The sequence below is a fragment of the Taeniopygia guttata genome, chromosome 5 (genome assembly GCF_048771995.1).
Source record: "Taeniopygia guttata chromosome 5, bTaeGut7.mat, whole genome shotgun sequence".
NCBI classification, from domain to species: Eukaryota; Metazoa; Chordata; class Aves; order Passeriformes; family Estrildidae; genus Taeniopygia; species Taeniopygia guttata.
In genome coordinates, this window is record NC_133030.1 from 40,189,711 (window position 1) to 40,203,226 (window position 13,516).

The 13,516-nt window shown below is 36.4% G+C and overlaps 1 protein-coding gene across 13 annotated transcripts in view; it reads right to left on the minus strand.

Moving 5' to 3' along the window:
- RALGAPA1 (Ral GTPase activating protein catalytic subunit alpha 1) overlaps nucleotides 1-13,516 on the minus strand; it is a 130,603-nt gene that overhangs the window by 105,663 nt on the left and 11,424 nt on the right. For all 13 annotated transcript variants that reach the window (XM_072930215.1, XM_002200519.7, XM_012574144.5 and 10 more), the window contains exons 3-10: nucleotides 13,204-13,253; nucleotides 11,790-11,847; nucleotides 11,107-11,150; nucleotides 10,039-10,216; nucleotides 8,349-8,464; nucleotides 7,006-7,144; nucleotides 794-1,002; nucleotides 208-447 (exon numbers count right to left, since the gene is read on the minus strand). In XM_072930215.1, coding sequence (XP_072786316.1) covers nucleotides 208-447; nucleotides 794-1,002; nucleotides 7,006-7,144; nucleotides 8,349-8,464; nucleotides 10,039-10,216; nucleotides 11,107-11,150; nucleotides 11,790-11,847; nucleotides 13,204-13,253 — 1,034 coding nt within the window. The remainder of the gene's footprint in view (nucleotides 1-207; nucleotides 448-793; nucleotides 1,003-7,005; nucleotides 7,145-8,348; nucleotides 8,465-10,038; nucleotides 10,217-11,106; nucleotides 11,151-11,789; nucleotides 11,848-13,203; nucleotides 13,254-13,516) is intronic.

The following is a 13,516-nucleotide window of genomic DNA, read 5'->3' on the forward strand; positions in this document are numbered from 1 at the left end:
GTTATTACAGATATAAAATTAGAAAAATCATGAACTAGTTGTATTTCAGAATACAAGCTTCTTGATTTTTGAAGGTAGGATGACAGAAAAAACTTGTAACTTGGTATAATGTTCTGCTTAACAAGTGCTCTTGAAAGAAAATAATGACATAATGAAAATATACAATAAAATAATCAAGATTCTTGCATTCTAAAGAGAGTTTTTTACCTGTCGAAAAATCTCAGTTAGAAAATTAACATTGCTTCTTTTAGAAGAGAAGACTTTACGGACAATTTCAATATCAGTTAAATGCTCTTCATCAATACTGCAGAGGCTGGAAGAACTTGGTTCTCTCTCTGTTAGAGTACTTGTATTAGAATGAGATTGCTCCGGTTCTGCATTTCTATCCTGCTTATCAGTACTGTCATTTTTGCTGTCCTCCCTTGAAGCCATGCTAGCAGCTGCTCTCTGAGAAAAAATTTTAGATAATTCATTTTTAGTACAGCAATAAATCAATACAAATTAAGTATAATTTAAACAGCACAAAGAATTAAACAACAAACAAACAAATAAAAGAACTTAACTCCATTTCAAGGTTTCTAATGTCCAGTTGATTAAAAATACAAAATTTGAAAAAAGAAAGCAGCACTGCAGGTCCTTTCAAACTGAATTAATAAACATACAATTTGCTTAGAAATTACTTTCTTTAAAAAAACTTTTCATTAGTTGTAGTTATTGGAGAAGAGCGTACTGCTGACATAACAATTAAACCAAAAACATGAAAACAAATATATTTTTGTGTATTTGGTTTTACCTGAATATTCTTTGGCACATTTTCACCTTCCATCCCAGGAATATGAGGTCCTGTATGTGGTTTTGGCTCAAGCCAGAAAGACACCAACCATCGAATGACAATAACACGAGCCTTAATGAAAGGTTCCTTTGTGCAATAGATTGCCTCATTGGTTTCAGCATCTTTCTTAACTATTACGTAGTGTGGCTTTGGTCTCATTTGTGGTATATCTGTGTGAAAATACAACATCTTAAAAATACATGCAGAGAGAAAGATCTGCATAAGAAAGAAATCCTAGAACCATAACCAACACACGTGAACTTTCAGAGGTGTAGTTTTGTTGCATTCACTGTTGCACCACTCATTCCAAGATGCGCTGGAATGGATGCAACAGAGAAAATGTCAGGAACTGTAAGACATCAAAACACTTGAATTTTCTCCTGAAGGGAGACAACACTGTTGGTCCAAAAGACGTAAACTTATTTCTGCTATGCAGAAACTTTAATTTTTTATCTGAAAGTGATTTCTATAGCCTTATGGTTTTGCTTACATTTTTTTCTATATAAGAAAACACATTTCATTATCTTCAGGTTCTTTCAAACTACATTATATTCAATATTTAAAGATAAACTTCAGCAAACTCACTACAAATTTTCATTGAAAACTACAAGGTTCCAAGTAGCAAAATAACTGTCAACTAGACTATGAGCTATACAAGAAGATGATTATCATATAGAAGTAATATATTGAGAAATCTAATCATGGCTACAATGGGAGATATATAATTCCAAAATGCAAATGCAATAAACACAGCCTCTTCTGGCCCTGCAAAAGGTGAAAGGTGAATAGAACAGAGAAACCCTGCTCCAAAGCCACATGAGCTTTGCAGCTTCACCTAGGGCCCCATTCACTGTGGCTAATTTTGCAGGACTTTGCTGACAGACCACAGGCATGTACATTTTCCTATGACTTAGCTGCAAGATGACTCTGAGGCAATAGCTTCTATACTGGCTTGCAGGAAATGTAATGAAGGATGCTCAGGGGCACATCAGCTGGCAGGAACTGTGATTGTTTGGGAACTGGACATGACAACTCCATAATTGCAATACCATGATGATTCAGAACTGTTTAGCTTTTATGGTTCTCTATTGTGCTAGAGTCATTGGTACTCCTGAATCTGCTTCAGAATAAAACCATGACAGTACTTAGCTCAATGTGGATGGAATGAACATATGTGGTAAAAGCACTACAAAGATGGGGGACACATGGATAACATTTTTTAATTGTGCATTTTTCTGTGACTTAACATTGCAAAATGTCATTTCTGGGTTCTCCAGCCCAAGATATGGTGCAGAATATTTCTGCATTACCATCATCAACCTGAAGCACCAACAATACTTTCATGTGCAAATGACATTTCTCTGAAAGTGGTATGCCAACCCACCGTAGTCCTAATCCTATAAAGACAATTATGAGATATACCCCAAAACAAGAAGAAGACAAATATTTGTGTGAGGATTGATTATGATATGTGCTGTCAGGACACTCTGATGCTAGTGTTTCAGTATCAAAATTTCCATCTAGTGACAGCAAAAAAACCCCAGGAAACTGAAAACAAAAACAAACACAAAATAAACAAGAATCCAAAACAAAAAAACAACTAACAAAAAGAAAGAAGCATGGAAAAATGATGGTCTTATCCATATACAGAGAGTGACAGATTAAACAGAGACGGTTATGTCAGCACTGCTTTAACTCTTCTGTAGCCTGCAGTACATGAGCAAGAGAGTTTTCCACGGTTTTACAGGACAACCAGAAAGCAGTTAAAGGATACTAATGATGAGAGTCAAAGAAGATTTTAAAAAGTCATACTGAACAATATGAAGATATTCCCTGACTGTATCTTCCTAAAACAAAGTCAAGAGTTGTTTTAAAGGATCCTGTGTAACTTTGCCAGTTTATGACACTAGAATCCAAGAGGGACAAATCTGGACAGCAGTGAAGAAATAATCAACTACTGTCTTAGCAATTATATTATGACAGCCTTTTTAAGGCATCTAAAGTGTATCTGCCAGACTGCTGTAAAGATTCCGTAATTATCATTACAAATACACAAGATCCAGCACCTGCACTGAGAATATCCATACTGGCGTATCTCAGTGTCTTTTTAAAAAAGGCACATACAAAAGTAGTAATAGAGCCATCACAATGCTGCTAAACTGAGGAATATTTTCCTGTACAAATTTCAAAACAACATCCACACTTTTCAATGGAAGCATTATTTTTGGAGGGAAAAAACCATGATTCTTGAGTACCATCTACCTAAGTACATAAGAAATGCACAGAATACTCTTTGACAAGTTTACAAATTGTTTATTTATTGCAAATAATAAAAACAGTACATTGTTTTCATTCTGTGGAAAGCAGCAGGTTAGTAAGAAAATTAAAAATTAAAGTATCCTAAACAAGCATGTGTAACAGTACAATCTGTGAAAAATGAAGCAAATGCCTGGTAGCACAGCATTTAAAGATGGAAAAGTCAGTTCTCTGGTATCTACTAGCATTCAGCAGAGCACAAAGGCTACAATACTGGCAGTATTTTCAGAAGGACTAAACATGCAGTAAACATGTTCTTGCAGTACACTGTCTCCTCCTCGTTTCATGATAACCTCTCAGAACATCCTCTTTTGTTTCAACTGCATGATGTGCTGCAGCAGATTCTCAAATGTATCCTTCTTCCAGCTGCTTCTCAAACGTATCCTCCGTCCAGCTGCTTCAAGTATTTTCTAGTTCTGTCCATCTTGGAAGAAGAAATCAAGGCTTCAGATGAGAACACAGACATAAAACCAAAGCAAAACAGAGCTTGTTAGATGGACTCACATAGCACAAGAGTAAATATTCCCTTCCCCCAACTTTCTATTTTTTCTTTCCATTGTGTTTTGGGCTCTCCCCACCCCTGCCCTTCCCCCTCTGGGAACTTGATGTGAGCTGATCACAAAAAGAAAAGGAAGCTGAAGGTGGTGGAAGATATACACAGGGTAGAGATTGAACAGGCTAGCAAAAACACACTTGCACGCCTGTAAGCTTTGACCATGACTAATTTTTAAGACAATAAAGGGTTCATAGGAATAAAGAGCTTAAGACAGCTGTAGAAACAGCCCACATTACTGTTTCCCTGTAAATGAAAAAGACTATCTAAATGGCTTGGAGATGGCACAGAAAGGCACATTACTATGATGAAACAAGCAATGGTCCTGGAATATTAGTGCCATATCTGTAGCTCTTACTAAACAACTTCTAACTCAATCTCAACAGATATTTAACAAAGACTTTACAAACAAAATAAACACTAAGGCAAAAAAAAACAACCCCAAAACATAAAAAAGAAAAAAAAAACTCTAAACAAAACCAAACCAACTAAAAAAAAAAAAAAAAACCACCTCAAAAAACAATCTCGTGGGCTTTTCTAATGCTGTATTCCTCTTCTAAGCCTGTAATACCAAAGCCAGAATTTGAAGGAGCCACAATACTTAGCCTTCTCATAACGGGACTGCTTGGTGCTTGTTGCTGTAGGCAACATACTTATCAGGAAAGAAGGAAAGAAATCTCAGTCCAATATACTGTCTCCAGTAAAGCCCTGTATCAGTGCTGGCTTACTAAAACTACTGTTCTGATTTGTACCTCATGACTTCTCCTAAATTAAAGATCACACCAGTAGCATGAGAACTGTTTTTAGTAGCAGGCTCAGTGCCCAAGTTTGCCCTGCCTTCTAACTCAAGGTTGTAAATTAAGAACAAGCACAGGATTATTTTCAAATAGGTTGGAAAGATGTGTGCCAGAGAAGAACATCTGGAGAAAAAGTTACTCAACTTACCAATGCTTATGTTGTTTTCATCACTGTATTGTTCCAAAAATCCTCATTATAGTTGCCCACTGTGTACAGTCTAAGGCAGTCACAATAATTCTTGGCATCTGTGCACATTTCTTCTTGTTTCCCATTGTCCTCTTCTTTACTAAGGCCTTGGAAGTTTCTTGTTTACCATTCACAGAAAAACAGAGGACTACAGTAACACTTCTATGGAAGACTCAATCAAGATCTTCACAGAAAGAGAAAAATAGCATTTCCGTATTTCTTGTTCTGGAGCATCAAGTAACAGTAGTTTGCTTTCTCAGCACTGCTTACTGTCCCTCTTGTAGCTATTTTATCACTCAATCTCTTCAGCATCTGCACAATAACTCTTATTCTACTGTTACTTATGGCTGTATTTATACTGGTTCTTCTCCTGTAGATGAGAAAGTCCAGTGTTTGTCTTTCCCAAGAGAACATGGCTTTGACACAACCATCTCTCAAATCTAAATAAACGTACACAGGCCAGAAGAAGCTAGGACCTTTTCAACAAGCTTCCCCGACAGTCTAATTTTAGAATAATGAATTGTGTCTGGTGATCTTTACTCTGCAGAGTCCTTCTAAGATGCTGCATCAACAGAGAAGAGGAATAGCGACTCAAGTGATGAAATGGTAACTCAGAGCCTGTGTACAACATATTGCTTTGCAAAGAGGAGTCTTGGACTCTATTGGCCAACAACCAACACGTGCATGGGTGCATACAAACCTGAGAGAACAAAATCAAGATTTGCAAACAACATTCTGGTTTAAAATTGGCTAAAAACTCTGAGTGAAACTCAGGTTTGCTTAGAAAACATTCCACTCTCTTTATGGAAAGATACATTCTTGCACCATCAGCTTTGAAGACTGTGCTAGTCTTCCCTAGCTTCCTTTTTCCTACTGCAAGATCTTGATAAAATGCAGTTGGCACAAAAACCTAACTTTGCCTGTCAGAAATATGAACAAGCACTGTTTCATCCAAAAGCTGATTCTGTACAGATAAAACCAACATACCCAGAGAACAGCACACTAACACCTTTTATTTTAGCAGCAGTAGTTTCTCTTCAGAGCACAACCGAGATCAGCAATGGTTACATTAAAGAAAGGTTTTACAAGAACATTTAATTTACCTCAGACAGGTTAACAGAGCAAGACTGACTCTAATGAAAGGGTCAGAAGCTTCCACAAACAAAGAACTGAAAATCATAAACAGGAATCTTAACATGTCCTTTCATGACAAATATTTTGGAGAATGCCCTTCATGAGCAAAACTACTCAAGATAAAACTGCTTTGCTGTATTGTCTTGTTAGAGTTAGAAAGCACAATTACCTGTCTCAAATATTGCTAACGCCACAGAAGGGAGGAATTTTTGACAGGAAGGTGCTAATTCCAGGCCTGACAGAGGCAAGATCTGGTTAGCACATCCTGGTTATCACACCCTCTCTGTGACAGACTGCGTGACAAGAAGCACTTGTTTATATGCATATCGCTGGTCAAAGAAGTAACATTCCAAGTAATGTGACAGGCGGCATCTGTGGCCACCAATGGCCACCAAAGCTCCCCCAAGTACAGCTCTGTCTAAAGGCAGTACTGCTGTCCAGGTATTAGGACCTAGGGGGAGGTTAACAAAGCTTAGGAAGAGCGATGTATTGCTCATAGTGGATACAAAGAATGCAGAATTTAGGGGACATAAGAACATTTGGCAGAAGATAAGGAAGTTATTATTAAAACCATCTCAGCAATTCTGATGAAATCAGTCCCAGCTGGGTAAAAAGTCTCCTCCCACAGGGGGAGATCTGCAACCATTGAACCACCAACCTAAGAAACACACCATCCCAAAAGAAGAGAAAGACTGAACAAGCAGACTAATTAGCATACAATGCATTTAACCAATAGAAAATGGAATACTAATTAATAAGAGAATTATATTACTTGTAGCCAATAAGAAATAATTCCTTTGCTTCTAAAATGCATAAATACTGAAAATATTTGATTGTCAACAGCAGACCTTGTGGACACAGCACCCCTTTCAGCACAGAACTTAATAACAGATGAACAAACCAGGACCCTCACCAAGCCCAGGGTGAAGAAGGCCCAACAAGACACCGCTGGATCTACGGGTGGTGACCAGCTTCTGCTTCCACTTTCTCTCTCCTTTTCCCTCTCTCCCTCTCCCTCTGTCTTTTCTTTCCCCATGCAGTCGATGTTACAAAAAAAAAGTACTGTTGAACCAGTATTTGGTCTTGCTGTCACCTTAATTTGGGCAGAGGCATCTCTCACAAATCGGATCATAACATTGCTACTAGATAAAATGTAATGATTTTTATGAGCTGTTTTAACACTTACCAAGTATAGGGTTATACAAGCTGGTCTCCTTACAGATGTTTGGGAAAATAGAAGGTAAGTAGTATTTCTTAAAATTTGAGAATAAAAATGAAAATCCCTTTTCCTGGTTTTCCTTGTTCTTCCATTCTAAACTCTTAACCTTAAAACAAGAATTTGGACAAAGTAAATATCTACAAGTAGAAGAAACAGGTAACTGATGAAATGTCCTCTTTTTAAGTTATTTCTTTGAAACAAAATGATATATCTTTTAATAAATAGTTTTTAAAAGACGAAACAGAAACTAGCTGGGAAATGTCAATGAAACCAAGACCACTCTCTTCCAAAATATTGTTTCAAAATAAACATGACATAAAATACTGAAACCAACAGAAATACACTTGATTTTGCAGTCATCTTGCCTAGTCAGGGAGTATGCCCAAACTGCCTGTTTTTAGTGAAACTGTTTTTATATTTCAAAATGTTTAATAAAAAAAGAGTAACTACCCATGCCATTCAAAATATTTCTTTGACAAATTCTTTTAAGACATTTTGACTAACAAGTATCCATATAGATATTATAATAGGCACTTGGATTCATTTGTGTAATTGGCAGCATGAAACAAACAAATTTTTCAACCAAAAGCAGCAGAAGATACAACTTTGAAGTTGAGTTATGCAAATGTACATTCATGGAGCATGAGTGCTAAGCATTCCCCTTTATGAAATGTTTTCCTACATGGTAAGTGCTCCTCAAGAAATACAACATGTAGTTTCCATCTTTGTTCCTGAGAATCCATCTGCCTGCGGAGCTAGGCGATCTACCAAGTCTAGCATAAATAAGGAAGACTCCCCTCTCTTTTTTTTTTTTTTTTTCTTTTCCCCTCTACTTCTCAATTTCTCACTCGAAGGCTGAGATCATGGAATCACCAAACTTCAAAGGGAAGAACATGGTGTGTCTGAGTTGCACCCCACACCATGGACTAAATACTCATTCAACTCTTCATTTTCTGCACACAGCTGATCCACTAGTTGAAGACAACAGGACAGGGAAGGGAAGATGAAAATGAGAAGGAAGCTGAAATCAGTATTGCTAGAAGTGACTGACAAGTATTGTTTTGTCTCCATTTGCCGCAATCTGATGGAAGATCCTGTGGTAAAAGATCTAAGAATCTTCACACAGAAGACAAGGGAACAGGGAACATTTTTCTAAAAAATTTGCTTTTTACAAAAAAGGGAGTGGCAAGGAAGGATTCTTTAAAACATTTTTATATGCATTTGCAGTGCTTCAAGTAAAAAACTTACTGTAAAGGACAAAGTGGTGTTAATCATTTCACACTTGTTTGCTTGAAAATTATGGAACGTACCTGAATTACCATGTATTTCAAAAGTGCTTCTAAAAAATAGCTTGTTAAATCTTCTTGTCCTTTATCTCCTGATTGTGGAGGAACAAGTGGAGTGATTTCTTCTAGAGTCACTTGAGCTATTTAAAGAAAAATAGAAGTACATCTAACATTTAGATTATTTCTCCTCATGCGTAAATATCTACAAAGTTATGAGAGTAGAAATGCACTGCAGCAAGCAGAGACAGCAAGCAGAGACAGCCTTTAGACAGGTAAAACAGTCCACCCATAGATTAATGAAAATCAGGAAATTTTAACATCTAAACCACCACAGAACTAATTTTTTACACATATAAAAAGCACAGCAGACAATAAGTAGGTCTTCTCTATGCACTTTTGGAACCTACCTGCCAAATCCAATTTTTTTTAAATTTCTTTTGGAATTTATGCAAACAATACAATGTACTATGCAATACAATAGTATAACACTTGCTCTACACAAATGCCAAATCTTTATTTATATCTTTCACCATTTTCCCCTTTAGCAGTTGATCAGTTACATTTCCTTTAAGTTTTACTATCTGTATCCTTCTTTGCCTCAACAGCGAAGCTAGTTAAGAGTTGATTTTTTTCCAGTTCCTGTAGTTAGATGTTCACATGTCAATCTTTGCACTCTGAATTTCAGAAGATAACTCCAAAAAAGGGTTTAAGTGGGTAGCAAAATTTTACTTGCAGAGCTATCCTACCATGAAATTCGTCTGCTGTGTTCCAGCAAATTTCATTACTAGTCATGGAGACACTGCTCTCCTCTACAATCAATAAAATACTCAAATACTAAGAGAAGATGGAAAGAAGTACAACATTCAGGAGAAAAATGTTCAAGTTTTTAGTCCCATTTATGTGAATGCACAGTTTGCACTTACATTCAAAGACCCCATCCAATTGCAAATCATTAATAAATGAACTTCAAATCCCACTATCATGAATAAATTGAGTTAGGAGGCACTTAATACTAGAGTGTACAAAGGAAAAACAGTCCTAAGAATCATCTTAAGGGAAAGATCATCCTCACTCTATTGATTAGGGCCAAGATAATGATCTTATCATTAAAAAAACAAAAACAAACAAAAACCTCATCTCAGAATGCTCAAGCTTTTCCACTCACGCAAACCTTTAAGGCCTCAAGTTTTGCAATTCACAAAGTCTGTTTCTTTTTGAAGATTCCAAGTTGCAAGAATACCACAGCATTAATTGCTTGGTCATATACAGACACATTAGCCTAACAACCACGCATTCTCTTGAAGGCCACACCAGAAACATCTTTGCACAGCCTGCTCCCTGGACTATGAACAAAGCCAGTGCAAGTGTTCAACACAAGCAGAATTCACTTGTGCAAGTTTGCAGTAGATGCAGGATCCTCTTGCAATTTTTAAGAATTATACGCAACTGGTCAGTTTAATTTCACCCCTATGCATTAAGCTACAGTAACCTACTTGGAAGGAAAAACCCCAACAACCACAAAAAACAACTGATTCTGAAAAACAACAAAAAAGACAGAAATTGCTACAGAAGACGATCTGACAAACTGCTAAGAAACTCATCTCAGCTCCATTATCTCCCTGGATATGTATGTATGTCAGTTATTTAAACTTGCCTTGTCTGTGACAAGATTTGAATTACTTCGAGAATTGAGTAATATTACTGAATTACTTACTTTCTTGGACATTAAGGGGAGGATTAATGAGATTATCTAGTGTTCGGGGGCCATATTCAGACTGTGGTGATGAAAATCCAGGAATCAAGCAAGAAAACATCCATAATTGCTCTCTACTACAGTTATTTTGAAGTGCTTGCAGCCACAAAAGAAAGAGACGCACACCCTCTCGACGTATCTTAAAGGAAAAAACATGGAATAAGTTATCTTATGCCAGAACAAACAAAAAAGCATTTTCATTTGTCCTGGAGGAAGAAGGAGAAGGGGAGAGATAAAAAAAATGAGGACAGACAGTATGACCCCCAGCAATCAGCAGAGCAAAACTAACACATCTACTGCTCCTGATGAAATGCAAGGACAAGCCTGGCACCTTCACTGCTGTTTCCCTCAAAGAATTTCTCACAGGGGTTTCTCTGAAAGAAGAGGAAGAAAACCAACACATCTAATCACTTGCTTGACTACACCACTGCAAGATGCCACATACATTTTTCAGATAATACAAAGACCAACAAGAAATTTCTAAATATGTTCATTAACTGTAACAAGAGAGTGAGCGAGCTTTCTGTATCAGAAGGACCAATTCTACCTTCTTCCATTTCTCCTTCAAGAAAGGTAATAGAGTCCTAGAGAACTCCCTTCCCAGCTCTCATACTGGAGAATTTTGGTACCAGAGAAGCCTGCAGGTGGTTTACAGAGGAGTGGTGTAGCTGTTTTGTCTCAGCTATTTAAACTACTCTACCCACCAGCAGGCCTCCCTGGCATACATAATCTTCCACTTCCAAGGTAGCCTGAGCCCCAAAATCACCTTCCATGTCCTAACAATGAACAGTAATGCTTACTACTTCGTTAATGCAAAATCCTTTAAACCGCCGGCTACACTACATAAACACATTACTACTGTGAGTAGCTTTACTGAGATAAAGCTGATGATTTGAAGTCATTCTTTTATGACACACAAGTCAAGACCTGGTTCTCATTCCTGGGTTTTTACTGTAAAAATTTGCCCTTATGTTCTTATTTGTACTTTTAAGTATTGTAGACAAAATTGCATGCAACTTTTTGCAGTACCTTTAATGAATTTCCAGTGTGAAGAAGCTTCTTTAAAATCAACCCTAAAAAAAAAGAAAAAAAATTTGTTTGCTTTTGTTCTTTATATATTAAGTAAAATGTCAGAGTTCTCGGTCAGACTTGATAACCACTTTTAAACAAGTCCTTGGCAATCTCCATATTAATCTTGGTGACCTTGATACCTTCAAGCAACTGACTCAATGCCAGAAGGAAAAAAAAAATCAAATATCACCTCTCATAGCCTACTCATAGAATATTTTTCCCCAAAGATTTTGAAATGTGTACATTAAAAATAAATCAAGTCATCACAATGCATAAAAATCTGCATTCCCTAATTACAAATACCTCATGTCAGTTTTGAAATGCATTACTAAGAGAAAGAAAATATGGAAAAAAATATTTAAAACTCCAAAGTTTTCACCTGTCCTTGTTTTTTTTCAGCCACTCTTCTATTTCTATATTCCCAGATATGAATCTGTACAAGAGAGTATTCATTACATTGGCGGGGCTTTTTGTCTGTTTCTTTTATTTTCTTTTTTATTTTCCTTTACCTAGCTTGGAAAATTCTCTAGACCAAGTTTAAGCCACTTAAACTTTAAGGAAATAAGTGGCATAGTAGCCACTAATTGGTAGAGTTTCCCTCTCCACTAAGGGAGAAGGAGAGGGAGAGAAAATCAACTTACCAATACTATGAAATTGCCACCTCTGATGAATCCTTTCAGGAAGCAGCTGTAAAATTTTCTATAAAAAAAGAGAGCCCAAGGATGTTTGTTGCAGATACCATTCTTGAAAGACCAAACAGCCCTTTCACAAAAGCCACAGATTTCTTTATGCTTTCTTTAGAAGCATTGTTGTCCTTTCAAGGTGACCCCATTCATAATGTTAAGAAGCCCAAAGGCTCTGACAGCCCATCTGTAAGTCCTGCACTGGAAACTTCAGATGTTACTGCAGGTCATCTGGCTCCACTAGCTCTCTGACAGACACTGCTGCTTACAGCATAGGGAATGGAATAGGACCAGTGTCTGTCTCAGCTGCTCTGGTACACAACAGATTGCATTAAGTTATTCCACCTTTCTTATGGCTTCAGTTAGGATGTTCAGCTGTCAACTTGCCTCTGTGGCACAAGCAAACATGTGCTTCAGCCTTCTCAACCGAGGGGTAATGAACTGTAGCAAAACAGTGAAGACACGACCTCCACAAATAGAATGGTTGTCTCCAGAAACAAGAAGCAAGTTAGTTACTCCAAATCTGCCATGTAAGACTTGCAACATTTACTCTAGAGGCCTTTGCAACTTGTAAATAACCTGATTTTTCCTGGCTGTGGCCCACCAGCACATTGTGCAACTGCTTCCAAAGCACAGATCACCTAATATTCCTTTATGCAGGAACTAGTGAACAAACGAACTAGCTCTCTTTCAATCCACAAACACAACTCACCAATAAATAAATAACAACCGAATTTGCATACAACCATGTGATAAGCATTGATCAGCTTTTAGTCTTGCATATTTCTATGAAACACAATCCTTACTCTATAATTAGAAGCTTCTATTAAAAAGGAAAGACGAAAACTTGATATTCTAAGCTATTTCTAAACTATAGTATCTGCTTATAAGAGTTCTGATTTTATTAAATTATTTCATTAGTGTCTAATTCATCTTAATTAAGTCAAGATATGCTTTTGGAAAGAATATTGTGAAATGCAATTTTCAAATAATGAATATTTATTAAAAGGATCTATAAAAAAGAATTCTGCAGTAGCAATCTATTATGAGAAAAATCAGAGATAACATGCAATCCAAAGGTCAAAAATATCATGACTAAACAGAGATCATCTTTCTACAAATTTCAATGTGTATAACATATGATGGTGAAATACCACTACCCAAGAGTAATCAACTATCTAGAGACACAAAAACATCTTTTTCAACTTTAGCCATCTTCTTGCAAAACTGCAAGTCAAATTTTTATTTTTAAAACAAAACACAAATTCAGCTCTATGCAAAAGTAAGACAGAATGCAGTTAAATGCAAAGTGTATTTACAGATGACTGTAGAATAATAGGACTTAAAGTAAAAAATATTGAAAATATCTCACCTCAAAAATAAAAAGAATAGAATCTAATTCTTCTCTCTGAGACTTGTGACCTAGTTGCAAAAATAAATAGTTAAAATTGTTAAATATAAAATGCAGTTTCATTATGAAAACAAAGATTCTTTAATGTCTTTATACAACCATAACTTTGCACTGCTTCTTCAATATAAAAATTATACTCCACAAATAGTTTATAGCAGCTACAATTTGCATAACTTCCTATTAAGGCATCCACAACTAGGAGAGATTAAGTCACACAATATCTTGTTAAAGACTAATTCTGCAGAATACAAAGTATAACACCTTAAGAATCCTC